At 53.0% G+C, this 27,569-nt stretch overlaps 1 protein-coding gene across 8 annotated transcripts in view; it reads left to right on the top strand.

Annotated features, from left to right (window-relative positions):
* Positions 1-27,569, top strand: part of AMPD2 (adenosine monophosphate deaminase 2) — a 947,247-nt gene that overhangs the window by 252,835 nt on the left and 666,843 nt on the right. For all 8 annotated transcript variants that reach the window (XM_069632996.1, XM_069632994.1, XM_069632993.1 and 5 more), the window contains exon 3: positions 3,956-4,086. In XM_069632996.1, coding sequence (XP_069489097.1) covers positions 3,956-4,086 — 131 coding nt within the window. The remainder of the gene's footprint in view (positions 1-3,955; positions 4,087-27,569) is intronic.

Here is a 27,569-nt window from a genome sequence, read left to right as displayed (position 1 = left end):
AGTTTAGGAGGGATTTGCTGAGTGAGAGTCCTGGGAGGGAGTTTAGGAGGAAGTTGGGAAGTGAGAGTGCTGGGAGAGAGTTTAGGAGGGAGTTGGGGAGTGAGAGTCCTGGGAGGGAGTTGGGAATTGGGAGTGCTGCGAGAGAGTTTAGAAGGGAGTTGGGGAGTGAGAGTGCTGGGGGGGGGAGTTTACGAGGGAGTTGGGGAGTGAGAGTCCTAGGAGGGAGTGTAGGAGGGAGTTGGGAATTGAGAGTGCTGCGAGAGAGTTTAGAAGGGAGTTGGGGAGTGAGAGTGCTGGGGGGGCGCTTAGGAGGGAGTTGAGGAGTGAGAGTGCTGGGAGAGAGTTTAGGAGGGAGTTGGGGAGTGAGAGTCCTGGGAGGGAGCTTAGGAGGGAGTTGAGGAGTGAGAGTGCTGGGAGAGAGTTTAGGAGGGAGTTGAGGAATGAGAGTGCTGCAAGAGAGTTTAGGAGGGAGTTGGGGAGTGAGAGCGCTGGCGGGAGCTTAGGAGGGAGTTGAGGAGTGAGAGTGCTGGTAGAGAGTTTAGGAGGGTGTTGGGGAGTGAGAGTACTAGGAGGGAGTGTAGGAGGGAGTTGCGAGTGAGAGTCCTGGGAGGGAGTTTAGGAGGGAGTTGGGAAGTGAGAGTGCTGGGAGAGAGTTTAGGAGGGAGTTGGTGAGTGAGAGCGCTGGGGTGGAGCTTAGGAGGGAGTTGAGGAGTGAGAGTGCTGGGAGAGAGTTTAGGAGGGAGTTGGTGAGTGAGAGCGCTGAGGGAGAGCTTAGGAGGGAGTTGAGGAGTGAGAGTGCTGGGAGAGAGTTGAGGAGGGAGTTGGGGAGTGAGAGCGCTGGGGGGAGTTTAGGAGGGAGGTGAGGAGTGGGAGTGCTGGTAGAGAGTTTAGGAGGGAGTTGGGGACTGAGTCCTGGGAGGGAGTTTAGGAGGGAGTTGGGAAGTGAGAGTGCTGGGAGAGAGTTTAGGAGGGAGTTGGGGAGTGAGAGTCCTGGGGGGAGTTTAGGTGGGAGTTGGAGAATGAGAGTCCTAGGAGGGAGTGTATGAGGGAGGTGGAAAGTGAGAGTGCTGGGAGAGAGTTTAGGAGGGAGTTGCGAGTGAGAGTCCTGGGAGGGAGTTTAGGAGGGAGTTGGAAAGTGAGAGTGCTGGGAGAGAGTTTAGGAGGGAGTTGGGGAGTGAGAGTCCTGGGAGGGAGTTTAGGAGGGAGTTGGGGAGTGAGAGTCCTGGGAGGGAGTTTAGAAGAGAGTTGACCAGATCAGGGTTTGTAATGACTTTATTTCAGAGAGGGACAGGGGAGGGAGAAGCTGAAGAGGCGGGGCTGGTGAGATGGAGAGGGGGAGGGGAAATGGTCAGGAGGGGGAAGAAGATAGCGGAGTGATCGTCCCAGATTAGAGGACGGGAGGAAGTGTGAGATCAGGTCAGTTGAGGGTGTGTGTGCTGTGAGTGGGGTGAGATATCAGTTGGGTCAAGTTCAGAGCTTCCATGTTGTTGGTGAGAGAACGGGCAATAGGGTTGGAGGAAACATCCAAGCAGATGTTGAAGTCTCCTAATGTGGTGAGGGACGGATGTTGAATTAGGGTGGTGAAAGGGAGTCGCTGAGAGACAGTCTGCAAAGTCCCTATTGTAGGGCCTGTATAGGAGTAGGAAACTGTGGGTGAAGGAGGGGAGGGGGCAGATCTTTGCTAGCTGTGATTCACACTCAGTGTTGCAGGGTAGCTTCTCAGTGGATGTGACTGAGGGGTGATGTTTGTCGAGGATGGCTACCCCTCCAGCTCTGCTGGACCTATTGTGCACAATCAGGTAGTAGCCATGGGCACGGGGGTCCCATTTGCAATGGGTTCATAGTATCGGAGAACCAGGTCTTGGAGACGGATCTAGCGTTGATGGGTATGCAGGAGAGCAGGTAGGATTTCTGCAGGAGGATTGGATTAGAGGTGAGGGGGGTCGGTGTGGAGTGTGACAGAGAGGGAGGTCTATCTGGAGTGGGCAGGGTGGTGTGCTAGAGTAGGGCTGGAGGAGAGGCGGGTGATTTTAGGGGGAAGGAGAGAGGATGAGGGGGGATGCAGAAGAGGGCACGACAAGGGTTTCTGAGGGGGGGATGTTTTGGATGCTAATATATAATAATAAACTGAACTAAACTAATAGGAATTGGGGTTTGGAAGGGAAGTGAAAAGAGCTTAGACAGGACTGGGAGTAGGAGAAGAGCGACCTGCTTCCATGCCCGTTTTGTTTCGTGCGTCCCTGTGACCTCCCAGTTCCATCATGTTGATGTATTCGCCCCGATGCCTGCAGGCTTTGGCACATTATAAATATATATAAAAAAGAGGGGGCGCACAGTGGCATCTAGGACAGAGATGAGGAGAGGAATGAGGGTGCAAAGTCCTGTGGTGGATGAGACCAGTGACTTTTGTGGGGTGTCTGTGGGCCAAAGGAGTATGAGTTTGTTTGTTTGTGTGTTTATTTATTTGTAGCGCACGCCAGACCCGAAGGTATCAGGTTGCGAGAACAAGAATACTTTAAGCTTACAAGTTACAGTTACAGGTTACATGAGGGAGTGAGTGCAGGGGGGCCGTTGAGTTGGCCAGGGCGGTCCGCGTTGCGCGTAGGGAAGAGAAATACAAGTTGGGGAAGTTGCAAGGAGGTTTTAAGGATGAAGGAGGAGAGGAAGTGGTAAGAGGGTGGAGGGGGGCAGGGGTGAGTGTGTTAGGGGGATAAGGGTAGGGGTGGTGAGCAGAGGAATGGGAGGGTGGCAAATCGGGCAACGTTCTGGTTTACAGAACGCCAGCGTGCAGCTGTATTCTGGGATGTGTGAGGTACGCATGGGGGATGAAGAGTGTTAGGAGGGATGGGGTGAGAGGAGGAAGGAGGGGGAGCATTGATTAGAGTGTGGTGGAGAGGGAGTGCATGTATGAGGGGGGACTAGGGGGAGATGGAGGAGACAGAGTGGGTGGCAGGGAAGGGCATTAGTTAGGTTACTCGAATGCCATTGTGCAGCTATACTCTGGGCATTGTGAGGCATGGTAGAAAGTGTAGTCTAAAGGATAGGAGGGTAGATGCGATGGAGCTGTGGTTGAAAGGAACAATGCTATGAGTTCAGGTCAGATCTGATACTCAATGTCGGGAATGATTAAAGAATCTTTGTTTTTCTTTATCATCAAACCAGCACTTTCTTATGTGCTTCACAAGTTAATGGTAACAAAGTTGGTATTGGGGAGTGTTATTTGGTATATTTATGTACAGTATTGCAAAGCACTCATTGAGCCTTTGGCTCCCTTTATGAGGGCCCTTGGACAGTATTGCATAGTCTGCCCTGTCACTGAGGTGATCATTATTGCGACCCACCAGTCCTGGAGGTAACATGTATATGGCAAAGGGTGGGCTACACTCTATGGCACCTTATTAATCCATCTGAAGTCAACACAGAATCTATTTGTCCCATTAGGTTTTCCAACCAGTATTACTGAATTGACACATGGGTTTAGGTCTCCATAATCTTGTAAGCTAAAATAAAGGTCTCTGACACCCCTATTGACACGTGCCTTCATTGTCCTTAGATCTAAGACTACATTGCTACTTTGTCAGACTCATAAGGGTCCGCCCCTATCCCACAGCTCTTTTTTAAAGGAAATGCAAACCAAATATCTTTGTGGAACCGAGGGCCTAAATTCTTGTGCAAGTTATTAAAGCTTTATTTAGAGTTATCCTTTCTCAGGGCGCAAATTGCTGTAGCTTTCCCCATAAACACCACTCACCCTAACTTCCTTAAAGACTCTACCCTCATGGTTGCGTTCTTCTGAGGTTCTCTACCACTGAGGCCTTTGAGTGCCGAGAATACCTGACCCCTGAAACCATTCTTTTTTGAAGAACATGGAAATGTAAGAGAATTTAGAAGATGGACTTAGATTTCCAAGCGCTTCACTATGGCTCCTAAAAGCTATGTGTGGGTCTCATTTCAGGAGCTCTTCACCCTCTCCATGGCGGACAGCGAGATGCGCAGCGCTCCATACGAGTTTCCGGAGGAGAGCCCAATCGAGAAGTTAGAGGAGAGACGGCAGCGGCTGGAGAGGCAGATCAGCCAGGATGTCAAGTGAGATTTTCTTAAACTAATGTTGGACCTTTACAGGGACACATCCTAATGCGGCACTAGCAGCTCTCCACCCGGACACTTCCTGCACAGCAGCCCTGTGTACACCCTCCACCAGCAGCTCACTACCCGGACACTCCCTGCACAGCAGGCCTCAGCCAGACACTCCCTGCACAGCAGCCCTGTGTGCACCCTGCACCAGCAGCTCTCCACACAGACACTCCCTGGAGACACTCCCTGCACAGCAGCCCTGTGTGCACCCTGCACCAGCAGCTCTTCACCCGGACACTCCCTGCACAGCAGCCCTCAGCCAGACACTCCCTGCACAGCAGCCCTGTGTGCATCCTGCACCAGCAGCTCTCCAGCCAGACACTCCCTGCACAGCAGCCCTGTGTGCACCCTGCACCAGCAACTCTCCACCGAGACACTCCCTGCACAGCAGCCCTGTGTGCACCCTGCACCAGCAGCTCTCCACCCAGACACTCCCTGCACAGCAGCCCTGTGTGCACCCTGCACCAGCAGCTCTCCAGCCAGACACTCCCTGCACAGCAGCCCTCAGCCAGACACTCCCTGCACAGCAGCCCTGTGTGCACCCTGCACCAGCAGCTCTCCACCCGGACACTCCCTCCACAGCAGCCCTCAGCCAGACACTCCCTGCACAGCAGCTCTGTGTGCACCCTGCACCAACAGCTCTCCACCCGGACACTCCCTGCACAGCAGCCCTCAGCCAGACACTCCCTGCACAGCAGCCCTGTGTGCACCCTGCACCAGCAGCTCTCCACCGGACACTCCCTGCACAGCAGCCCTCAGCCAGACACTCCCTGCACAGCAGCCCTGTGTGCACCCTGCACCAGCAGCTCTCCACCCGGACACTCCCTGCACAACAGGCCTCAGCCAGACACTCCCTGCAGAGCAGCCCTGTGTGCACCCTGCACCAGCAGCTCTCCACACAGACACTCCCTGCAGACACTCCCTGAACAGCAGCCCTGTGTGCACCCTGCACCAGCAGCTCTCCACCCGGACACTCCCTGCACAGCAGCCTCAGCCAGACACTCCCTGCACAGCAGCCCTGTGTGCACCCTGCACCAGCAGCTCTCCACCCAGACACTCCCTGCACAGCAGCCCTGTGTGCACCCTGCACCAGCAGCTCTCCAGCCAGACACTCCCTGCACAGCAGCCCTGTGTGCACCCTGCACCAGCAGCTCTCCACACAGAAACTCCCTGCACAGCAGCCCTGCTTGCACCCTGCACCAGCAGCTCTCCACACAGAGACTCCCTGCACAGCAGCCCTGTGATCTCCCTGCACCAGCAGCTCTCCACCCAGAAACTCCCTGCACAGCTTGCACACTGCACCAGCAGCTCTCCACACAGACACCCCCTGCACAGCAGCCCTGTGTGCACCCTGCACCAGCAGCTCTCCACCCAGAAACCCCCTGCACAGCAGCCCTGCTTGCACCCTGCACCAGCAGCTCTCCACACAGACACTCCCTGCACAGCAGCCCTGTGATCACCCTGCACCAGCAGGCATCCACACAGACACTCCCTGCACAGCAGCCCTGTGTGCACCCTGCACCAGCAGCTCTCCACCTAGACACTCCCTGCACAGCAGCTATGTGTGCACCCTGCACCAGCAGCTCTCCACACAGACACTTCCTGCACAGCAGCTATGTGTGCACCCTGCACCAGCAGCCCTTCACCCAGACACTCCCCGCACCGCAGCCATGCGTGCACCCTGCACCAGCAGCTCTCCACCCAGACACTCCCTGCACAGCAGCCATGTGTGTACCCTGCACCCGCAGATCTCCACCCAGACACTCCCTGCACAGCAGCCACACCCTGCACCAGCAGCACTCCACCCAGACACTCCCCGCACCGCAGCCATGCGTGCACCCTGCACCAGCAGCTCTCCACACAGACACTCCCTGCACAGCAGCCATGCGTGCACCCTGCACCAGCAGCCCTCCACACAGACACTCCCTGCACAGCAGCCCTGTGATCACCCTGCACCAGCAGGCCTCCACACAGACACTCCCTGCACAGCAGCCCTGTGTGCACCCTGCACCAGCAGCTCTCCACCTAGACACTCCCTGCACAGCAGCCCTGTGTGCACCATGCACCAGCAGATCTCCACCCAGACACTCCCTGCACAGCAGCCACACCCTGCACCAGCAGCCCTTCACCCAGACACTCCCCGCACCGCAGCCATGCGTGCACCCTGCACCAGCAGCTCTCCACCCAGACACTCCCTGCACAGCAGCCATGTGTGTACCCTGCACCAGCAGATCTCCACCCAGACACTCCCTGCACAGCAGCCACACCCTGCACCAGCAGCACTCCACCCAGACACTCCCCGCACCGCAGCCATGCGTGCACCCTGCACCAGCAGCTCTCCACACAGACACTCCCTGCACAGCAGCCATGCGTGCACCCTGCACCAGCAGCTCTCCACACAGACACTCCCTGCACAGCAGCCATGCGTGCACCCTGCACCAGCAGCTCTCCACACAGACACTTCCTGCACAGCAGCTATGTGTGCACCCTGCACCAGCAGCTCTCCACACAGACACTCCCTGCACAGCAGCCCTGTGTGCACCCTGCACCAGCAGCTCTCCACCAGACACTTCCTGCACAGCAGCTATGTGTGCACCCTGCACCAGCAGCTCTCCACACAGACACTCCCTGCACAGCAGCCATGCGTGCACCCTGTACCGTAGAGTAGTTCAGTGAGGTCCATGCCGAGGAGCTCTGTTTTTGGGGACCCCTGCTGCAGTGTTGCCTTTGGGGGTCTTCCGCTTTGTAATGATTCCCTCCAGGGAGTAATGCTTTGAGGATATTTTAAGAGGTTTGCCTTTGATTCGAATTTGGAAGTATACCACCCAGTGTGTAGTGTACCCTTCGACTAGGTACACCAAGTTGGCGGCTTGTTTCATGTTTGACTCCAATTGTTGTCTATTGCATAGTCTTCCTGTGCCAGTTGGCATAGCTGAGAAGTGGCCCCGTGTCTTGTGTGGCACCTTCACCCAGTCCAGGCATATTCCCCAACATCACTTTGCACTGAGGGATGTGTAGGCTCATACAATGCTAAACTACCATTCCCAGAATGCAAAGTGCTGTTAGCTGCAAGGCAGGACTAGCTGGGTGTGTTGCACATGGCATTGCACCGCTTGGCAGCCATGAGTGTGTGTTTCTTGGGTTGCCTTTTTTAGAGATCTCCCCCTTACCTCTCAGGTCTGAGATATTCCTCTGTCCTCCAGCCCTTGGGCATCATTCGTGTGCATTGTGTGTGTGCCTGTGTGTGTTGTAAAGCACTCTTTCGCTAGTCGCCTCTCCGAGAGCAAGAGGGTAACTTAAGGAGCCAGGCTTAAGACTCTTTGCAAACGCCCAGTACTGAAAGCATCACTTATGTGGCCGAGGTCTAAAATTCACAACACTCATATCTGTCGATTGAAAGATGTCGGGCTCTTGTGCGAGTTGTCATTTCGCTTTGCTCGTCTGATGTGGTCACGTGTGTAACTGACTGCTCTGTGGCCTGTAATCTTCCTGACTCTGGAATTTCATAATCAATATCTTTTCTCATCTGTGGTCAAATTAAAATGTAGAGCACAAAGGTTGTCTGTGTCGTGTGCAGGGCCTGAACTGTGCAGTGTGCAATTGCTTGCTTCCTCTGGGTGAGGTTGTGATCTTCCAGGGTTGGTGCTCTACCTGAACTGCACAGTGCGCAATTGCTTGCTTCCTCTGGGTGAGGTTGTGATCTTCCAGGCTTGGTGGTCTGCCTGAACTACGCAGTGCGCAACGGCTTGCTTCCTCGGGGTGAGGTTGTGAACTTCCAGGCTCGATGGTCTGCCTGAACTATGCAATGCGGAATTGCTTGCTTCCTCTGGGTGAGGTTGAGATCTTTCTGTTCGGCTTGGTGGTCTGCCTGAACTGCTCAGTGCACACTTGCTTGCTTCCTCTAGATGTGGTTGTGATCTTCCAAGCTTGGTGCTCGGCCTAAACTGCGCAGTGCGCAATTGCTTGCTTCCTCTAGGTGAGGTTGTGATCTTCCAGGCTTGGTGGTCTGCTTGAACTGCGCAGTGTGCAATTGCTTGCTTCCTCTAGGTGAGGTTGTGATCTTCCAGGCTTGGTGGTCTGCCTGAACAGCACAGTGCGCAATTGCTTGCTTCCTCTGGTTGAGGTTGTGATCTTCCAGGCTTGGTGCTCTGCCTGAACTATGCAGTGTGCAATCACTTGCTTCCTCTCGGTGAGGTTGTGGTCTTCCAGGCTTGGTGCTCTACCTGAACTGTGCAATGCGCAATTGCTTTGCTTCCTCTCGGTGAGGTTGTGATCTTCCAGGCTTGGTGGTCTGCCTGAACAGCACAGTGGCCAACTGTTTGCTTCCTCTGGGTGAGGTTGTGATCCTTCCGGATTGGTGCTCTGCCTGAACTATGCAGTGCGCAACTGCTTGCTTTGTTTGGGTGAGGTTGTGATCTTTCCAGCTTAGTGCTCTACCTGAACTACACAGTGTGCAACTGCTTGCTTCCTCTAGGTGAGGTTGTGATCTTCCAGGCTTGGTGTCTGCCTGAACTGCACAATGTGCAATTGCTTGCTTCCTCTGGGTGAGGTTGTGATCTTCCAGGCTTGGTGGTCTGTCTGAACTGCTCAGTGCACACTTGCTTGCTTCCTCTAGATGTGGTTGTGATCTTCCAAGCTTGGTGCTCGGCCTAAACTGCGCAGTGCGCAATTGCTTGCTTCCTCTAGGTGAGGTTGTGATCTTCCAGGCTTGGTGGTCTGCTTGAACTGCGCAGTGTGCAATTGCTTGCTTCCTCTAGGTGAGGTTGTGATCTTCCAGGCTTGGTGGTCTGCCTGAACAGCACAGTGCGCAATTGCTTGCTTCCTCTGGTTGAGGTTGTGATCTTCCAGGCTTGGTGCTCTGCCTGAACTATGCAGTGTGCAATCACTTGCTTCCTCTCGGTGAGGTTGTGGTCTTCCAGGCTTGGTGCTCTACCTGAACTGTGCAATGCGCAATTGCTTTGCTTCCTCTCGGTGAGGTTGTGATCTTCCAGGCTTGGTGGTCTGCCTGAACAGCACAGTGGCCAACTGTTTGCTTCCTCTGGGTGAGGTTGTGATCCTTCCGGATTGGTGCTCTGCCTGAACTATGCAGTGCGCAACTGCTTGCTTTGTTTGGGTAAGGTTGTGATCTTTCCAGCTTAGTGCTCTACCTGAACTACACAGTGTGCAACTGCTTGCTTCCTCTAGGTGAGGTTGTGATCTTCCAGGCTTGGTGTCTGCCTGAACTGCACAATGTGCAATTGCTTGCTTCCTCTGGGTGAGGTTGTGATCTTCCAGGCTTGGTGGTCTGTCTGAACTGTGCAGTGTGCAATTGTTTGCTTCCTCTGGGTGAGGTTGTGCTCTTCCAGGCTTGGTGGTCTGCTTGACCTGCACAGTGTGCAATTTCTTGCATTCTCTCTGTGAGGCTGTGATCTTCCAGGCTTGGTGGTCTGCCTGAACAACGTAGTGCGCAATTGCTTGCTTCCTCTTGGTGAGGTTGTGGTCTTCCAGGCTTGGTGGTCTGCCTGAACTACAGAGTGAGCAACTGCTTGCTTCCTCTAGGTGAGGTTGTGATCTTCCAGGCTCAGTGGTCTGCCTGAACTGTGCAATGCGCAATTGCTTGCTTCCTCTAGGTGAGGTTGAGATCTTTCCCGCTTGGTAGTCTGCCTGAACTGTGCAGTGCGCAATTGCTTGCTTCCTCTGGGTGAGGTTGTGGTCTTCCAGGCTTGGGCTTCTACCTGAACTGCACAGTGTGCAATTGCTTGCTTCCTCTGGGTGAGGTTGTGATCTTCCAGGCTCGGTGGTCTGCCTGAACTGTGCAGTGCAAAATTGCTTGCTTCCTCTAGGTGAGATTGTGATATTCCAGGCTTGGTGGTCTGCTTGAACTGCGCAGTGCAAAATTGTTTGCTTCCTCTAGCTAAGGTTGTGATCTTTCCGGTTTGGTGCTCTACTTGAACTGCACAGTGTGCAACTGCTTGCTTCCTCTGGGTGACGTTGTGATCTTCCTGGCTTGGTGGTCTCCCTGAACTGCGCAGTGTGCAATTGCTTGCTTCCTCTAGGTGAGGTTGTGATCTTCCAGGCTTGGTGCCTGCCTGAACTGCGCAATGTGCAATTGCTTGCTTCCTTCCTCTGGGTGAGGTTGTGATCTTCCAAGCTTGGTGATCTGCCTGAACTGTGCAGTGCGCAATTGTTTGCTTCCTCTGGGTGAGGATGTGCTCTTCCAGGCGTGGTGGACTGCCTGACCTGCACAGTGGGCAATTTCTTGCTTTCTCTCTGTGAGGTTGTGATTTTCCAGGCTTGGTGGTCTGCCTGAACTACGCAGTGCGCAACGGCTTGCTTCCTCGGGGTGAGGTTGTGAACTTCCAGGCTCGATGGTCTGCCTGAACTATGCAATGCGCAATTGCTTGCTTCCTCTGGGTGAGGTTGAGATCTTTCTGTTCGGCTTGGTGGTCTGCCTGAACTGCTCAGTGCGCACTTGCTTGCTTCCTCTAGATGTGGTTGTGATCTTCCAAGCTTGGTGCTCGGCCTAAACTGCGCAGTGCGCAATTGCTTGCTTCCTCTAGGTGAGGTTGTGATCTTCCAGGCTTGGTGGTCTGCTTGAACTGCGCAGTGTGCAATTGCTTGCTTCCTCTAGGTGAGGTTGTGATCTTCCAGGCTTAGTGGTCTGCCTGAACAGCACAGTGCGCAATTGCTTGCTTCCTCTGGTTGAGGTTGTGATCTTCCAGGCTTGGTGGTCTGTCTGAACTGTGCAGTGTGCAATTGTTTGCTTTCTCTGGGTGAGGTTGTGCTCTTCCAGGCTTGGTGGTCTGCCTGACCTGCACAGTGTGCAATTTCTTGCTTTCTCTCCTTGAGGCTGTGATCTTCCAGGCTTGGTGGTCTGCCTGAACAACGTAGTGCACAATTGCTTGCTTCCTCTTGGTGAGGTTGTGGTCTTCCAGGCTTGGTGGTCTGCCTGAACTACAGAGTGAGCAACTGCTTGCTTCCTCTAGGTGAGGTTGTGATCTTCCAGGCTCGGTGGTCTGCCTGAACTGTGCAATGCGCAATTGCTTGCTTCCTCTAGGTGAGGTTGAGATCTTTCCCGTTTGGTAGTCTGCCTGAACTGTGCAGTGCGCCATTGCTTGCTTCCTCTGGGTGAGGTTGTGATCTTTCCGGTGTGGTGGTCTGCCTGAACTGCGCAGTGCGCACTTGCTTGCTTCCTCTCGGTGAGGTTGTGATCTTCCAGGCTTGGTGGTCTGCCTGAGATACACAGTGAGCAACTGCTTGCTTCCTCTGGGTGAGGTAGTGATATTTAAGGCTTGGTGGTCTGCCTGAACAGCGCAGTGCGCAACTGTTTGCTTCCTCTGGGTGAGGTTGTGATCCTTCCGGATTGGTGCTCTGCCTGAACTGTGCAGTGTGCAATTGTTTGCTTCCTCTGGGTGAGGTTGTGCTCTTCCAGGATTGGTGGTCTGCTTGACCTGCACAGTGTGCAATTTCTTGAGTTCGCTCTGTGAGGTTGTGATCTTCCAGGCTTGGAGGTCTGCCTGAACTACGCAGTGTGCAATCGCTTGCTTCCTCTTAGTGAGGTTGTGGTCTTCTAGGCTTGGTGGTCTGCCTGAACTACACAGTGGCAACTGCTTGCTTCCTCTGGGTGAGGTTGTGATCTTTCCAGCTTGGTGCTCTGCCTGACCTATGCAGTGCTTCCTCTTGGTGAGGTTGTGGTCTTCTAGGCTTGGTGGTCTGCCTGAACTACACAGTGCACAACTGCTTGCATCCTTTGTGTGAGGTTGTGATCTTTCTGGCTTGGTGCTCTGCCTGATCTACGCAGTGCTCAACTGCTTGCTTCCTCTAGGGGAGGTTGTGATCTTGCAGGCTTGGTGGTCTGCCTGAACTGCACAGTGCGCAATTGCTTGCTTCCTCTAGGTGAGGTTGTGATCTTACAGGCTTGGTGTCTGCCTGAACTGCGCAATGTGAAATTGCTTGCTTCCTCTGGGCGAGGTTGTGATCTTCCAGGCTTGGTGGTCTGCCTGAACTGTGCAGTGCACAATTGTTTGCTTCCTCTTGGTGAGGTTTTGCTCTTCCGGCTTGGTGGTCTGCCTGAGCTGCACAGTTTGCAATTGCTTGCTTCCTCTGGGTGAGATTGTGATCTTTCCAGCTTGGTGGTCTGCATGAACTACACAGTCCGCAACTGCTTGCTTCCTCTGGGTGAGATTGTGATCTTTCCAGCTTGGTGCTCTACCTGAACTACACAGTATGTAACTGCTTGCTTCCTTTGGGTGAGGTTGTGAATTTTCCGGCTTGGTGCTATGCCTGAACTGTTCAGTGTGCAATTGTTTTCTTCCTCTGGGTGAGGTTGTGCTCTTCCAGGCTTGGTGGTGTGCCTGACCTGCACAGTGTGCAATTTCTTGCTTTCCCTCTGTGAGGTTGTGATCTTCCAGGCTTGGAGGTCTGCCTGAACTACACAGTGCGCAATCGCTTGCTTCCTCTTGGTGAGGTTGTGGTCTTCTAGGCTTGGTGGTCTGCCTGAACTACACAGTGGCAACTGCTTGCTTCCTCTGGGTGAGGTTGTGATCTTTCCGGCTTGGTGCTCTGCCTGACCTATGCAGTGCTTCCTCTGGGTGAGGTTGTGATCTTTCCGGCTTGGTCGTCTGTCTGAGCTTCACAGTGCGCAACTGCTTGCTTCGTCTGGGTGAGGTTGTGATCTTTCTGGCTTAGTGCTCTGCCTGAACTACACAGTGCACAACTGCTTGCATCCTTTGTGTGAGGTTGTGATCTTTCTGGCTTGGTGCTCTGCCTGATCTACGCAGTGCGCAACTGCTTGCTTCCTCTAGGGGAGGTTGTAATCTTCCATGCTTGGTGGTCTGCCTGAACTGCACAGTGCGCAATTGCTTGCTTCCTCTAGGTGAGGTTGTGATCTTACAGGCTTGGTGTCTGCCTGAACTGCGCAATGTGAAATTGCTTGCTTCCTCTGGGCGAGGTTGTGATCTTCCAGGCTTGGTGGTCTGCCTGAACTGTGCAGTGCACAATTGTTTGCTTCCTCTTGGTGAGGTTTTGCTCTTCTGGCTTGGTGGTCTGCCTGACCTGCACAGTTTGCAATTGCTTGCTTCCTCTTGGTGAGGTTGTGGTCTTCCAGGCTTGGTGGTCTGCCTGAACTACACAGTCCGCAACTGCTTGCTTCCTCTGGGTGAGGTTGTGATCTTTCCAGCTTGGTGCTCTTCCTGAACTGTGCAGTGTGCAATTGTTTGCTTCCTCTGGGTGAGGTTGTGCTCTTCCAGGCTTGGTGGTCTGCCTGACCTGCACAGTGTGCAATTTCTTGCTTTCCCTCTGTGCGGTTGTGATCTTCCAGGCTTGGAGGTCTGCCTGAACTACACAGTGGCAACTGCTTGCTTCCTCTGGGTGAGTTGTGATCTTTCCGGCTTGGTGATCTGCCTGACCTATGCAGTGCTTCCTCTGGGTGAGGTTGTGATCTTTCCGGCTTGGTCGTCTGTCTGAACTTCACAGTGCGCAACTGCTTGCTTCATCTGGGTGAGGTTGTGATCTTTCTGGCTTAGTGCTCTGCCTGAACTACACAGTGCACAACTGCTTGCTTCCTTTGTGTGAGGTTGTGATCTTTCCGGCTTGGTGCTCTGCCTGATCTATGCAGTGCGCAACTGCTTGCTTCCTCTAGGTGAGGTTGTGATCTTCCAGGCTTGGTGGTCTGCCTGAACTGCACAGTGTGCAATTGCTTACTTCCTCTAGGTGAGGTTGTGATCTTACAGGCTTGGTGTCTGCCTGAACTGCGCAATGTGAAATTGCTTGCTTCCTATAGGGCGAGGTTGTGATCTTCCAGGCTTGGTGGTCTGCCTGAACTGTGCAGTGCACAATTGTTTGCTTCCTCTGGATGAGGTTGTGCTCTTCCGGCTTGGTGGTCTGCCTGACCTGCACAGTTTGCAATTTCTCGGTTTCTCTCTGTGAGGCTGTGATCTTCCAGGCTTGGTGGTGTGCCTGAACTACGCAGTGCGCAATCGCTTGCTTCCTCTTGGTGAGGTTGTGGCCTTCCAGGCTTGGTGGTCTGCCTGAACTACACAGTGCACAACTGCTTGCTTCCTCTGGGTGAGGTTGTGATCTTTCCAGCTTGGTGCTCTGCCTGAACTATGCAGTGCTTCCTCTGGGTGAGGTTGTGATCTTTCCGGCTTGTTGCTCTGCCTGATCTACGCAGTGCGCAAATGCTTGCTTCCTCTAGGTGAGGTTGTGATCTTCCAGGCTTAGTGGTCTGCCTGAACTGCACAGTGCGCAACGGCTTGCTTCCTTTGGGTGAGGTTGTGATCTTTCCGGCTTGGTGCTCTGCCTGATGTACGCAGTGCGCAACTGCTTGCTTCCTCCAGGTGAGATTGTGATCTTCCAGGCTTAGTGGTCTGCCTGAACTGCGCAGTGAGCAATTGCTTGCTTCCTCTAGGTGGGGTTGTGATCTTCCAGGCTTGGTGTCTGCCTGAACTGCACAATGTGCAATTGCTTGCTATCTCTGGGTGAGGTTGGGATCTTCCAGGCTTGGTGGTCTGTCTGAACTGTGCAGTGTGCAATTGTTTGCTTCCTCTGGGTGAGGTTGTGCTCTTCCAGGCTTGGTGGTCTGCCTGAACTGTGTAATGTACAATTGTTTGCTTCCTCTCTGTGAGGCTGTGATCTTCCACGCTTGGTGGTCTGCCTGAACAACATAGTGCTCAATTGCTTGCTTCCTCTTGGTGAGGTTGTGATCTTCCAGGCTCGGCGGTCTGCCTGAACTGTGTAATGTGCAATTGCTTGCTTCCTCTCGGTGAGGTTGAGATCTTTCCCGTTTGGTAGTCTGCCTGAACTGTGCAGTGCGCAATTGCTTGCTTCCTCTGGGTGAGGTTGTGATATTTCCGGTGTGGTGGTCTGCCTGAACTGCGCAGTGCGCAATTGCTTGCTTCCTCTCGGTGAGGTTGTGATCTTCCAGGCTTGGTGGTCTGCCTGAGATACACAGTGCGCAATTGCTTGCTTCCTCTGGGTAAGGTTGTGATCTTTCAGGCTTGGGGTTCTGCCTGAATAGTGCAGTGCGCAACTGTTTGCTTCCTCTGGGTGAGGTTGTGATCCTTCCGGATTGGTGCTCTGCCTGAACTATGCAGTGTGCAACTGCTTGCTTCATCTGGGTGAGGTTCTGATGTTTCCGTCTTAGTGCTCTACCTGAACTACACAGTATGTAACTGCTTGCTTCCTTTGGGTGAGGTTGTGATCTTTCCGCTTGGTGCTATGCCTGAACTGTTCAGTGTGCAATTGTTTTCTTCCTCTGGGTGAGGTTGTGCTCTTCCAGGCTTGGTGGTCTGCCTGACCTGCACAGTGTGCAATTTCTTGCTTTCCCTCTGTGAGGTTGTGATCTTCCAGGCTTGGAGGTCTGCCTGAACTACGCAGTGCGCAATCGCTTGCTTCCTCTTGGTGAGGTTGTGGTCTTCTAGGCTTGGTGGTCTGCCTGAACTACACAGTGGCAACTGCTTGCTTCCTCTGGGTGAGGTTGTGATCTTTCCGGCTTGGTGCTCTGCCTGACCTATGCAGTGCTTCCTCTGGGTGAGGTTGTGATCTTTCCGGCTTGGTCGTCTGTCTGAACTTCACAGTGCGCAACTGCTTGCTTCGTCTGGGTGAGGTTGTGATCTTTCTGGCTTAGTGCTCTGCCTGAACTACACAGTGCACAACTGCTTGCATCCTTTGTGTGAGGTTGTGATCTTTCTGGCTTGGTGCTCTGCCTGATCTACGCAGTGCGCAAGTGCTTGCTTCCTCTAGGGGAGGTTGTGATCTTCCATGCTTGGTGGTCTGCCTGAACTGCACAGTGCGCAATTGCTTGCTTCCTCTAGGTGAGGTTGTGATCTTACAGGCTTGGTGTCTGCCTGAACTGCGCAATGTGAAATTGCTTGCTTCCTCTGGGCGAGGTTGTGATCTTCCAGGCTTGGTGGTCTGCCTGAACTGTACAGTGCACAATTGTTTGCTTCCTCTTGGTGAGGTTTTGCTATTCCGGCTTGGTGGTCTGCCTGACCTGCACAGTTTGCAATTGCTTGCTTCCTCTTGGTGAGGTTGTGGTCTTCCAGGCTTGGTGGTCTGCCTGAACTACACAGTCCGCAACTGCTTGCTTCCTCTGGGTGAGGTTGTGATCTTTCTAGCTTGGTGCTCTTCCTGAACTGTGCAGTGCACAATCGCTTGCTTCCTCTTGGTGAGGTTGTGGTCTTCCAGGCTTGGTGGTCTGCCTGAACTACACAGTGGCAACTGCTTGCTTCCTCTGGGTGAGGTTGTGATCTTTCCGGCTTGGTGATCTGCCTGACCTATGCTGTGCTTCCTCTGGGTGAGGTTTTGATCTTTCCGGCTTGGTCGTCTGTCTGAACTTCACAGTGCGCAACTGCTTGCTTCGTCTGGGTGAGGTTGTGTTCTTTCTGGCTTAGTGCTCTACCTGAACTACACAGTGCACAACTGCTTGCTTCCTTTGTGTGAGGTTGTGATCTTTCCCGCTTGGTGCTCTGCCTGATCTACGCAGTGCGCAACTGCTTGCTTCCTCTAGGTGAGGTTGTGATCTTCCAGGCTTGGTGGTCTGCCTGAACTGCACAGTGCACAATTGCTTACTTCCTCTAGGTGAGGTTGTGATCTTACAGGCTTGGCGTCTGCCTGAACTGCGCAATGTGAAATTGCTTGCTTCCTCTGGGCGAGGTTGTGATCTTCCAGGCTTGGTGGTCTGCCTGAACTGTGCAGTGCACAATTCTTTGCTTCCTCTTGGTGAGGTTGTGGTCTTCCAGGCTTGGTGGTCTGCCTGAACTACACAGTGCACAACTGCTTGCTTCCTCTGGGTGAGGTTGTGATCTTTCCAGCTTGGTGCTTTGCCTGAACTATGCAGTGCTTCCTCTGGGTGAGGTTGTGATCTTTCCGGCTTGTTGCTCTGCCTGATCTACGCAGTGCGCAACTGCTTGCTTCCTCTAGGTGAGGTTGTGATCTTCCAGGCTTAGTGGTCTGCCTGAACTGCACAGTGCGCAACTGCTTGCTTCCTTTGGGTGAGGTTGTGATCTTTCCGGCTTGGTGCTCTGCCTGATGTACGCAGTGCGCAACTGCTTGCTTCCTCCAGGTGAGGTTGTGATCTTCCAGGCTTAGTGGTCTGCCTGAACTGCGCAGTGAGCAATTGCTTGCTTCCTCTAGGTGGGGTTGTGATCTTCCAGGCTTGGTGTCTGCCTGAACTGCACAATGTGCAATTGCTTGCTATCTCTGGGTGAGGTTGTGATCTTCCAGGCTTGGTGGTAGTTTACTTCCTCTGGGTGAGGTTGTGCTCTTCCAGGCTTGGCGGTCTGCCTGAACTGTGTAATGTGCAATTGTTTGCTTCCTCTCTGTGAGGCTGTGATCTTCCACGCTTGATGGTCTGCCTGAACAACATAGTGCGCAATTGCTTGATTCCTCTTGGTGAGGTTGTGATCTTCCAGGCTCGGCGGTCTGCCTGAACTGTGTAATGTGCAATTGCTTGCTTCCTCTCGGTGAAGTTGAGATCTTTCCCGTTTGGTAGTCTGCCTGAACTGTGCAGTGCGCAATTGCTTGCTTCCTCTCGGTGAGGTTGTGATCTTCCAGGCTTGGTGGTCTGCCTGAGATACACAGTGCGCAACTGCTTGCTTCCTCTGGGTAAGGTTGTGATCTTTCAGGCTTGGTTTTCTGCCTGAACAGTGCAGTGCGCAACTGTTTGCTTCCTCTGGGTGAGGTTGTGATCCTTCCGGACTGGTGCTCTGCCTGAACTATGCAGTGTGCAACTGCTTGCTTCATCTGGGTGAGGTTGTGATGTTTCCGTCTTAGTTCTCTACCTGAACTACACAGTACGTAACTGCTTACTTCCTTTGGGTGAGGTTGTGATCTTTCCGGCTTGGTGCTATGCCTGACCTGCACAGTGTGCAATTGTTTGCTTCCTCTGGGTGAGGTTGTGCTCTTCCAGGCTTGGTGGTCTGCCTGAACTGTGTAATGTGCAATTGTTTGCTTCCTCTCTGTGAGGCTGTGATCTTCCACGCTTGGTGGTCTGCCTGAACAACATAGTGCGCAATTGCTTGCTTCCTCTTGGTGAGGTTGTGATCTTCCAGGCTCGGCGGTCTGCCTGAACTGTGTAATGTGCAATTGCTTGCTTCCTCTCGGTGAGGTTGAGATCTTTCCCGTTTGGTAGTCTGCCTGAACTGTGCAGTGCGCAATTGCTTGCTTCCTCTGGGTGAGGTTGTGATATTTCCGGTGTGGTGGTCTGCCTGAACTGCGCAGTGCGCAATTGCTTGCTTCCTCTCGGTGAGGTTGTGATCTTCCAGGCTTGGTGGTCTGCCTGAGATACACAGTGCGCAATTGCTTGCTTCCTCTGGGTAAGGTTGTGATCTTTCAGGCTTGGGGTTCTGCCTGAATAGTGCAGTGCGCAACTGTTTGCTTCCTCTGGGTGAGGTTGTGATCCTTCCGGATTGGTGCTCTGCCTGAACTATGCAGTGTGCAACTGCTTGCTTCATCTGGGTGAGGTTCTGATGTTTCCGTCTTAGTGCTCTACCTGAACTACACAGTATGTAACTGCTTGCTTCCTTTGGGTGAGGTTGTGATCTTTCCGCTTGGTGCTATGCCTGAACTGTTCAGTGTGCAATTGTTTTCTTCCTCTGGGTGAGGTTGTGCTCTTCCAGGCTTGGTGGTCTGCCTGACCTGCACAGTGTGCAATTTCTTGCTTTCCCTCTGTGAGGTTGTGATCTTCCAGGCTTGGAGGTCTGCCTGAACTACGCAGTGCGCAATTGCTTGCTTCCTCTCGGTGAGGTTGTGATCTTCCAGGCTTGGTGGTCTGCCTGAGATACACAGTGCGCAATTGCTTGCTTCCTCTGGGTAAGGTTGTGATCTTTCAGGCTTGGGGTTCTGCCTGAATAGTGCAGTGCGCAACTGTTTGCTTCCTCTGGGTGAGGTTGTGATCCTTCCGGATTGGTGCTCTGCCTGAACTATGCAGTGTGCAACTGCTTGCTTCATCTGGGTGAGGTTCTGATGTTTCCGTCTTAGTGCTCTACCTGAACTACACAGTATGTAACTGCTTGCTTCCTTTGGGTGAGGTTGTGATCTTTCCGCTTGGTGCTATGCCTGAACTGTTCAGTGTGCAATTGTTTTCTTCCTCTGGGTGAGGTTGTGCTCTTCCAGGCTTGGTGGTCTGCCTGACCTGCACAGTGTGCAATTTCTTGCTTTCCCTCTGTGAGGTTGTGATCTTCCAGGCTTGGAGGTCTGCCTGAACTACGCAGTGCGCAATCGCTTGCTTCCTCTTGGTGAGGTTGTGGTCTTCTAGGCTTGGTGGTCTGCCTGAACTACACAGTGGCAACTGCTTGCTTCCTCTGGGTGAGGTTGTGATCTTTCCGGCTTGGTGCTCTGCCTGACCTATGCAGTGCTTCCTCTGGGTGAGGTTGTGATCTTTCCGGCTTGGTCGTCTGTCTGAACTTCACAGTGCGCAACTGCTTGCTTCGTCTGGGTGAGGTTGTGATCTTTCTGGCTTAGTGCTCTGCCTGAACTACACAGTGCACAACTGCTTGCATCCTTTGTGTGAGGTTGTGATCTTTCTGGCTTGGTGCTCTGCCTGATCTACGCAGTGCGCAAGTGCTTGCTTCCTCTAGGGGAGGTTGTGATCTTCCATGCTTGGTGGTCTGCCTGAACTGCACAGTGCGCAATTGCTTGCTTCCTCTAGGTGAGGTTGTGATCTTACAGGCTTGGTGTCTGCCTGAACTGCGCAATGTGAAATTGCTTGCTTCCTCTGGGCGAGGTTGTGATCTTCCAGGCTTGGTGGTCTGCCTGAACTGTACAGTGCACAATTGTTTGCTTCCTCTTGGTGAGGTTTTGCTATTCCGGCTTGGTGGTCTGCCTGACCTGCACAGTTTGCAATTGCTTGCTTCCTCTTGGTGAGGTTGTGGTCTTCCAGGCTTGGTGGTCTGCCTGAACTACACAGTCCGCAACTGCTTGCTTCCTCTGGGTGAGGTTGTGATCTTTCTAGCTTGGTGCTCTTCCTGAACTGTGCAGTGCACAATCGCTTGCTTCCTCTTGGTGAGGTTGTGGTCTTCCAGGCTTGGTGGTCTGCCTGAACTACACAGTGGCAACTGCTTGCTTCCTCTGGGTGAGGTTGTGATCTTTCCGGCTTGGTGATCTGCCTGACCTATGCTGTGCTTCCTCTGGGTGAGGTTTTGATCTTTCCGGCTTGGTCGTCTGTCTGAACTTCACAGTGCGCAACTGCTTGCTTCGTCTGGGTGAGGTTGTGTTCTTTCTGGCTTAGTGCTCTACCTGAACTACACAGTGCACAACTGCTTGCTTCCTTTGTGTGAGGTTGTGATCTTTCCCGCTTGGTGCTCTGCCTGATCTACGCAGTGCGCAACTGCTTGCTTCCTCTAGGTGAGGTTGTGATCTTCCAGGCTTGGTGGTCTGCCTGAACTGCACAGTGCACAATTGCTTACTTCCTCTAGGTGAGGTTGTGATCTTACAGGCTTGGCGTCTGCCTGAACTGCGCAATGTGAAATTGCTTGCTTCCTCTGGGCGAGGTTGTGATCTTCCAGGCTTGGTGGTCTGCCTGAACTGTGCAGTGCACAATTCTTTGCTTCCTCTTGGTGAGGTTGTGGTCTTCCAGGCTTGGTGGTCTGCCTGAACTACACAGTGCACAACTGCTTGCTTCCTCTGGGTGAGGTTGTGATCTTTCCAGCTTGGTGCTTTGCCTGAACTATGCAGTGCTTCCTCTGGGTGAGGTTGTGATCTTTCCGGCTTGTTGCTCTGCCTGATCTACGCAGTGCGCAACTGCTTGCTTCCTCTAGGTGAGGTTGTGATCTTCCAGGCTTAGTGGTCTGCCTGAACTGCACAGTGCGCAACTGCTTGCTTCCTTTGGGTGAGGTTGTGATCTTTCCGGCTTGGTGCTCTGCCTGATGTACGCAGTGCGCAACTGCTTGCTTCCTCCAGGTGAGGTTGTGATCTTCCAGGCTTAGTGGTCTGCCTGAACTGCGCAGTGAGCAATTGCTTGCTTCCTCTAGGTGGGGTTGTGATCTTCCAGGCTTGGTGTCTGCCTGAACTGCACAATGTGCAATTGCTTGCTATCTCTGGGTGAGGTTGTGATCTTCCAGGCTTGGTGGTAGTTTACTTCCTCTGGGTGAGGTTGTGCTCTTCCAGGCTTGGCGGTCTGCCTGAACTGTGTAATGTGCAATTGTTTGCTTCCTCTCTGTGAGGCTGTGATCTTCCACGCTTGATGGTCTGCCTGAACAACATAGTGCGCAATTGCTTGATTCCTCTTGGTGAGGTTGTGATCTTCCAGGCTCGGCGGTCTGCCTGAACTGTGTAATGTGCAATTGCTTGCTTCCTCTCGGTGAAGTTGAGATCTTTCCCGTTTGGTAGTCTGCCTGAACTGTGCAGTGCGCAATTGCTTGCTTCCTCTCGGTGAGGTTGTGATCTTCCAGGCTTGGTGGTCTGCCTGAGATACACAGTGCGCAACTGCTTGCTTCCTCTGGGTAAGGTTGTGATCTTTCAGGCTTGGTTTTCTGCCTGAACAGTGCAGTGCGCAACTGTTTGCTTCCTCTGGGTGAGGTTGTGATCCTTCCGGACTGGTGCTCTGCCTGAACTATGCAGTGTGCAACTGCTTGCTTCATCTGGGTGAGGTTGTGATGTTTCCGTCTTAGTTCTCTACCTGAACTACACAGTACGTAACTGCTTACTTCCTTTGGGTGAGGTTGTGATCTTTCCGGCTTGGTGCTATGCCTGACCTGCACAGTGTGCAATTGTTTGCTTCCTCTGGGTGAGGTTGTGCTCTTCCAGGCTTGGTGGTCTGCCTGACCTGCATAGTGTTCAATTTCTTGCTTTCCCTCTGTGAGGTTGTGATCTTCCAGGCTTGGAGGTCTGCCTGAACTACGCAGTGCGCAATCGCTTGCTTCCTCTTGGTGAGGTTGTGGTCTTCTAGGCTTGGTGGTCTGCCTGAACTTCACAGTGGCAACTGCTTGCTTCCTCTGGGTGAGGTTGTGATCTTTCCGTCTTGGTGCTCTGCCTGACCTAAGCAGTGCTTCCTCTGGGTGAGGTTGTGATCTTTCCGGCTTGGTCGTCTGTCTGAACTTCACAGTGCGCAACTGCTTGCTTCGTCTGGGTGAGGTTGTGATCTTTCTGGCTTAGTGCTCTGCCTGAACTACACAGTGCACAACTGCTTGCTTCCTTTGTGTGAGGTTGTGATCTTTCCGGCTTGGTGCTCTGCCTGATCTACGCAGTGCGCAACTGATTGCTTCCTCTAGGTGAGGTTGTGATCTTCCAGGCTTGGTGGTCTGCCTGAACTGCACAGTGCGCAATAGCTTGCTTCCTCTAGGTGAGGTTGTGATCTTACAGGCTTGGTGTCTGCCTGAACTGCGCAATGTGAAATTGCTTGCTTCCTCTGGGCGAGGTTGTGATCTTCCAGGCTTGGTGGTCTGCCTGACCTGCACAGTTTGCAATCGCTTGCTTCCTCTTGGTGAGGTTGTGGTCTTCCAGGCTTGGTGGTCTGCCTGAACTACACAGTGCGCAACTGCTTGCTTCCTCTGGGTGAGGTTGTGATCTTTCCGGCTTGTTGCTCTGCCTTATCTATGCAGTGTGCAACTGCTTGCTTCCTTTGGGTGAGGTTGTGATCTTTCCGGCTTGGTGCTCTGCCTGATCTACGCAGTGCGCAACTGCTTGCTTCCTCTAGGTGAGGTTGTGACCTTCCAGGCTTAGTGGTCTGCCTGAACTGCGCAGTGAGCAATTGCTTGCTTCCTCTATGTGAGGTTGTGATCTCCCAGGCTTGGTGTCTGCCTGAACTGCACAATGTGCAATTGCTTGCTTTCTCTGGGTGAGGTTGTGATCTTCCAGGTTTGGTGGTCTGTCTTAACTGTGCAGTGTGCAATTGTTTGCTTCCTCTGGGTGAGGGTGTGCTCTTCCAGGCTTGGTGGTCTGCCTGACCTGCACAGTGTGCAATTTCTTGCTTTATCTCTTTGAGGCTGTGATCTTCCAGGCTTGGTGGTCTGCCTGAACAACGTAGTGCGCAATTGCTTGCTTCCTCTTGGTGAGGTTGTGGTCTTCCAGGCTTGGTGGTCTGCCTGAACTATAGAGTGAGAAACTGCTTGCTTCCTCTAGGTGAGGTTGTGATCTTCTAGGCTCGGTGGTCTGCCTGAACTGTGCAATGCACAATTGCTTGCTTCCTCTATGTGAGGTTCAGATCTTTCTCGTTTGGTAGTCTGCCTGAACTGTGCAGTGCACAATTGCTTGCTTCCTCTGGGTGAGGTTGTGATCTTACCCGTGTGTTGGTATGCCTGAACTGCGAGTGCGCAATTGCTTGCTTCCTCTGGGTGAGGTTGAGATCTTTCCGTCCGGCTTGGTGGTCTGCCTGAACTGCTCAGTGCGCACTTGCCTGCTTCCTCTAGATGTGGTTGTGATCTTCCAAACTTGGTGGTCTGCTTGAACTGCGCAGTGCACAATTGTTTGTTTCCTCTAGGTGAGGTTGTGATCTTACAGGCTTGGTGGTCTGCCTGACCTATGCAGTGCGCAATTGCTTGCTTCCACTGGGTGAGGTTGTGGTCTTCTAGGCTTGGTGGTCTGCCTGAACTTCACAGTGGCAACTGCTTGCTTCCTCTGGGTGAGGTTGTGATCTTTCCGTCTTGGTGCTCTGCCTGACCTAAGCAGTGCTTCCTCTGGGTGAGGTTGTGATCTTTCCGGCTTGGTCGTCTGTCTGAACTTCACAGTGAGCAACTGCTTGCTTCGTCTGGGTGAGGTTGTGATCTTTCTGGCTTAGTGCTCTGCCTGAACTACACAGTGCACAACTGCTTGCTTCCTTTGTGTGAGGTTGTGATCTTTCCGGCTTGGTGCTCTGCCTGATCTACGCAGTGCGCAACTGATTGCTTCCTCTAGGTGAGGTTGTGATCTTCCAGGCTTGGTGGTCTGCCTGAACTGCACAGTGCGCAATTGCTTGCTTCCTCTAGGTGAGGTTGTGATCTTACAGGCTTGGTGTCTGCCTGAACTGCGCAATGTGAAATTGCTTGCTTCCTCTGGGCGAGGTTGTGATCTTCCAGGCTTGGTGGTCTGCCTGACCTGCACAGTTTGCAATCGCTTGCTTCCTCTTGGTGAGGTTGTGGTCTTCCAGGCTTGGTGGTCTGCCTGAACTACACAGTGCGCAACTGCTTGCTTCCTCTGGGTGAGGTTGTGATCTTTCCGGCTTGTTGCTCTGCCTTATCTATGCAGTGCGCAACTGCTTGCTTCCTTTGGGTGAGGTTGTGATCTTTCCGGCTTGGTGCTCTGCCTGATCTACGCAGTGCGCAACTGCTTGCTTCCTCTAGGTGAGGTTGTGACCTTCCAGGCTTAGTGGTCTGCCTGAACTGCGCAGTGAGCAATTGCTTGCTTCCTCTATGTGAGGTTGTGATCTCCCAGGCTTGGTGTCTGCCTGAACTGCACAATGTGCAATTGCTTGCTTTCTCTGGGTGAGGTTGTGATCTTCCAGGTTTGGTGGTCTGTCTTAACTGTGCAGTGTGCAATTGTTTGCTTCCTCTGGGTGAGGGTGTGCTCTTCCAGGCTTGGTGGTCTGCCTGACCTGCACAGTGTGCAATTTCTTGCTTTATCTCTTTGATGCTGTGATCTTCCAGGCTTGGTGGTCTGCCTGAACAACGTAGTGCGCAATTGCTTGCTTCCTCTTGGTGAGGTTGTGGTCTTCCAGGCTTGGTGGTCTGCCTGAACTATAGAGTGAGAAACTGCTTGCTTCCTCTAGGTGAGGTTGTGATCTTCTAGGCTCGGTGGTCTGCCTGAACTGTGCAATGCGCAATTGCTTGCTTCCTCTAGGTGAGGTTCAGATCTTTCTCGTTTGGTAGTCTGCCTGAACTGTGCAGTGCGCAATTGCTTGCTTCCTCTGGGTGAGGTTGTGATCTTACCCGTGTGTTGGTATGCCTGAACTGCGAGTGCGCAATTGCTTGCTTCCTCTAGGTGAGGTTGAGATCTTTCCGTCCGGCTTGGTGGTCTGCCTGAACTGCTCAGTGCGCACTTGCCTGCTTCCTCTAGATGTGGTTGTGATCTTCCAAACTTGGTGCTCTGCCTGAACTGTGCAGTGCCCAATTGCTTGCTTCCTCTAGCTGAGGTTGTGATCTTCCATGCTTGGTGGTCTGCTTGAACTGCGCAGTGCACAATTGTTTGTTTCCTCTAGGTGAGGTTGTGATCTTACAGGCTTGGTGGTCTGCCTGACCTATGCAGTGCGCAATTGCTTGCTTCCACTGGGTGAGGTTGTGATCTTCCAGGCTTGGTGCTCTGCCTGACCTATGCAGTGTGCAATCGCTTGCTTCCTCTCGGTGAGGTTGTGGTCTTCCAGGCTTGGTGCTCTACCTGAACTGCACAATGCGGAACTGCTTGCTTCCTCTGGGTGAGGTTGTGATCTTTCAGACTTGGTGGTCTGCCTGAACTACACCATGCGTAACTGTTTGCTTCCTCTGGGTGAGGTTGTGATCCTTCCGGATTGGTGCTCTGCCTGAACTATGCAGTGCGCAAGTGCTTGCTTCATCTGGGTGAGGTTGTGAGGTTTCCGTCTTAGTGCTCTACCTGAACTACACAGTGCGTAACTGCTTGCTTCCTCTGGGTGAGGTTGTGATCTTTCCAGCTTGGTGCTCTGCCTGAACTATGCAGTGTGCAACTGCTTGCTTCATCTGGGTGAGGTTGTGATGTTTCCGTCTTAGTTCTCTACCTGAACTACACAGTACGTAACTGCTTACTTCCTTTGGGTGAGGTTGTGATCTTTCCGGCTTGGTGCTATGCCTGACCTGCACAGTGTGCAATTGTTTGCTTCCTCTGGGTGAGGTTGTGCTCTTCCAGGCTTGGTGGTCTGCCTGACCTGCACAGTGTGCAATTTCCTTCTTTCCCTCTGGGAGGTTGTGATCTTCCAGGCTTGGAGGTCTGCCTGAACTGCGCAGTGCACAATCGCTTGCTTCCCCTTGGTGAGGTTGTGGTCTTCCAGGCTTGGTTGTCTGCCTGAACTACACAGTGGCAACTGCTTGCTTCCTCTGGGTGAGGTTGTGATCTTTCCAGCTTGGTGCTCTGCCTGACCTATGCAGTGCTTCCTCTGGGTGAGGTTGTGATCTTTCCGACTTGGTCGTCTGTCTGAACTTCAAAGTGCGCAACTGCTTGCTTCGTCTGGGTGAGGTTGTGATCTTTCTGTCTTAGTGCTCTGCCTGAACTACACAGTGCACAACTGCTTGCTTCCTTTGTGTGAGGTTGTGATCTTTCCGGCTTGGTGCTCTGCCTGATCTACGCAGTGCGCAACTGTTTGCTTCCTCTAGGTGAGGTTGTGATCTTCCAGGCTTGGTGGTCTGCCTGAACTGCGCAGTGCGCAATTGCTTGCTTCCTCTAGGTGAGGCTGTGATCTTACAGGCTTGGTGTCTGCCTGAACTGCGCAATGTGCAATTGCTTGCTTCCCCTGGGTGAGGTTGTGAGCTTCCAGGCTTGGTGGTCTGACTGACCTGCACAATGTGCAATTTCTTGCTTTCTCTCTGTAAGGTTGTCATCTTCCAGGCTTGGTGGTCTGTCTGACCTACGCAGTGTGCAATCGCTTGCTTCCTCTTGGTGAGGTTGTGGTCTTCCAGGCTTGGTGTTCTGCCTGAACTGTGCAGTGTGCAACTGCTTGCTTCATCTGTGTGCAGTTGTGATCTTTCTGGCTTGGTGCTCTGCCTGAACTATGCAGTGCTTCCTCTGGGTGAGGTTGTGATCTTTCTTGCTTGTTGCTCTTCCTGAACTACACAGTGTGCAACTGCTTGCTTCCTTTGGGTGAGGTTGTGATCTTTCCGGCTTGGTGTTCTGCCTGATCTATGCAGTTCGCAACTGCTTGCTTCCTCTGGATGAGGTTGTGATCTTTCCAGCTTGGTGGTCTGTCTGAACTGCACAGTGCCGAACTGCTTGCTTCCTCAGGGTGAAGTTTTGATCTTTCTTTCAGGTTTGGTGATCTGCATAAACTAAGCAGTGTGCAACTGCTTGCTTCCTCTGGGTGAGGTTGTGATCTTTCCAGCTTGGTGCTCTCCCTGAACTGTGCAGTGTGCAATTGCTTGCTTCCTCTTGGTGAGGTTGTGATCTTCCAGGCTTGGTGGTCTGCCTGAACTACACAGTGCGCAACTGCTTGCTTCCTCTGGGTGCAGTTGTGATTTTTCCGGCTTGTTGCTCTGCCTGAACTACACAGTGCACAAATGCTTGCTTCCTCAGGGTGAGGTTGTGATCTTTCAGGCTTGTTGATCTGCCTAAACTAAGCAGTGTGCAACTGCTTGCTTCCTCTGGGTGATGTTGTGATCTTTCCAGCTTGGTGGTCTGCCTGAACTGCGCTGTGGGCAATTGCTTGCTTCCTCTCTGTGAGGTTGTGATCTTCCAGGCTTGGTGGTCTGCCTGACCTTAGCAGCGCGCGGTTGTGATCTTTCCAGCATTGTGCTCTGCCTGAACTGCACAGTCCGCAATTGCTTGCTTCCTTTGGGTGAGGTTGTGATCTTCCAGGCTTGGTGGTCTGTCTGAAGTGCGCAGTG

Source organism: Ambystoma mexicanum, chromosome 13, assembly GCF_040938575.1.
Source record: "Ambystoma mexicanum isolate Mex_15411 chromosome 13, UKY_AmexF1_1, whole genome shotgun sequence".
Classification (NCBI taxonomy): Eukaryota; Metazoa; Chordata; class Amphibia; order Caudata; family Ambystomatidae; genus Ambystoma; species Ambystoma mexicanum.
Note: the sequence above shows the minus strand (reverse complement) of the source record. Positions and strands in the feature narration are given on the sequence as shown.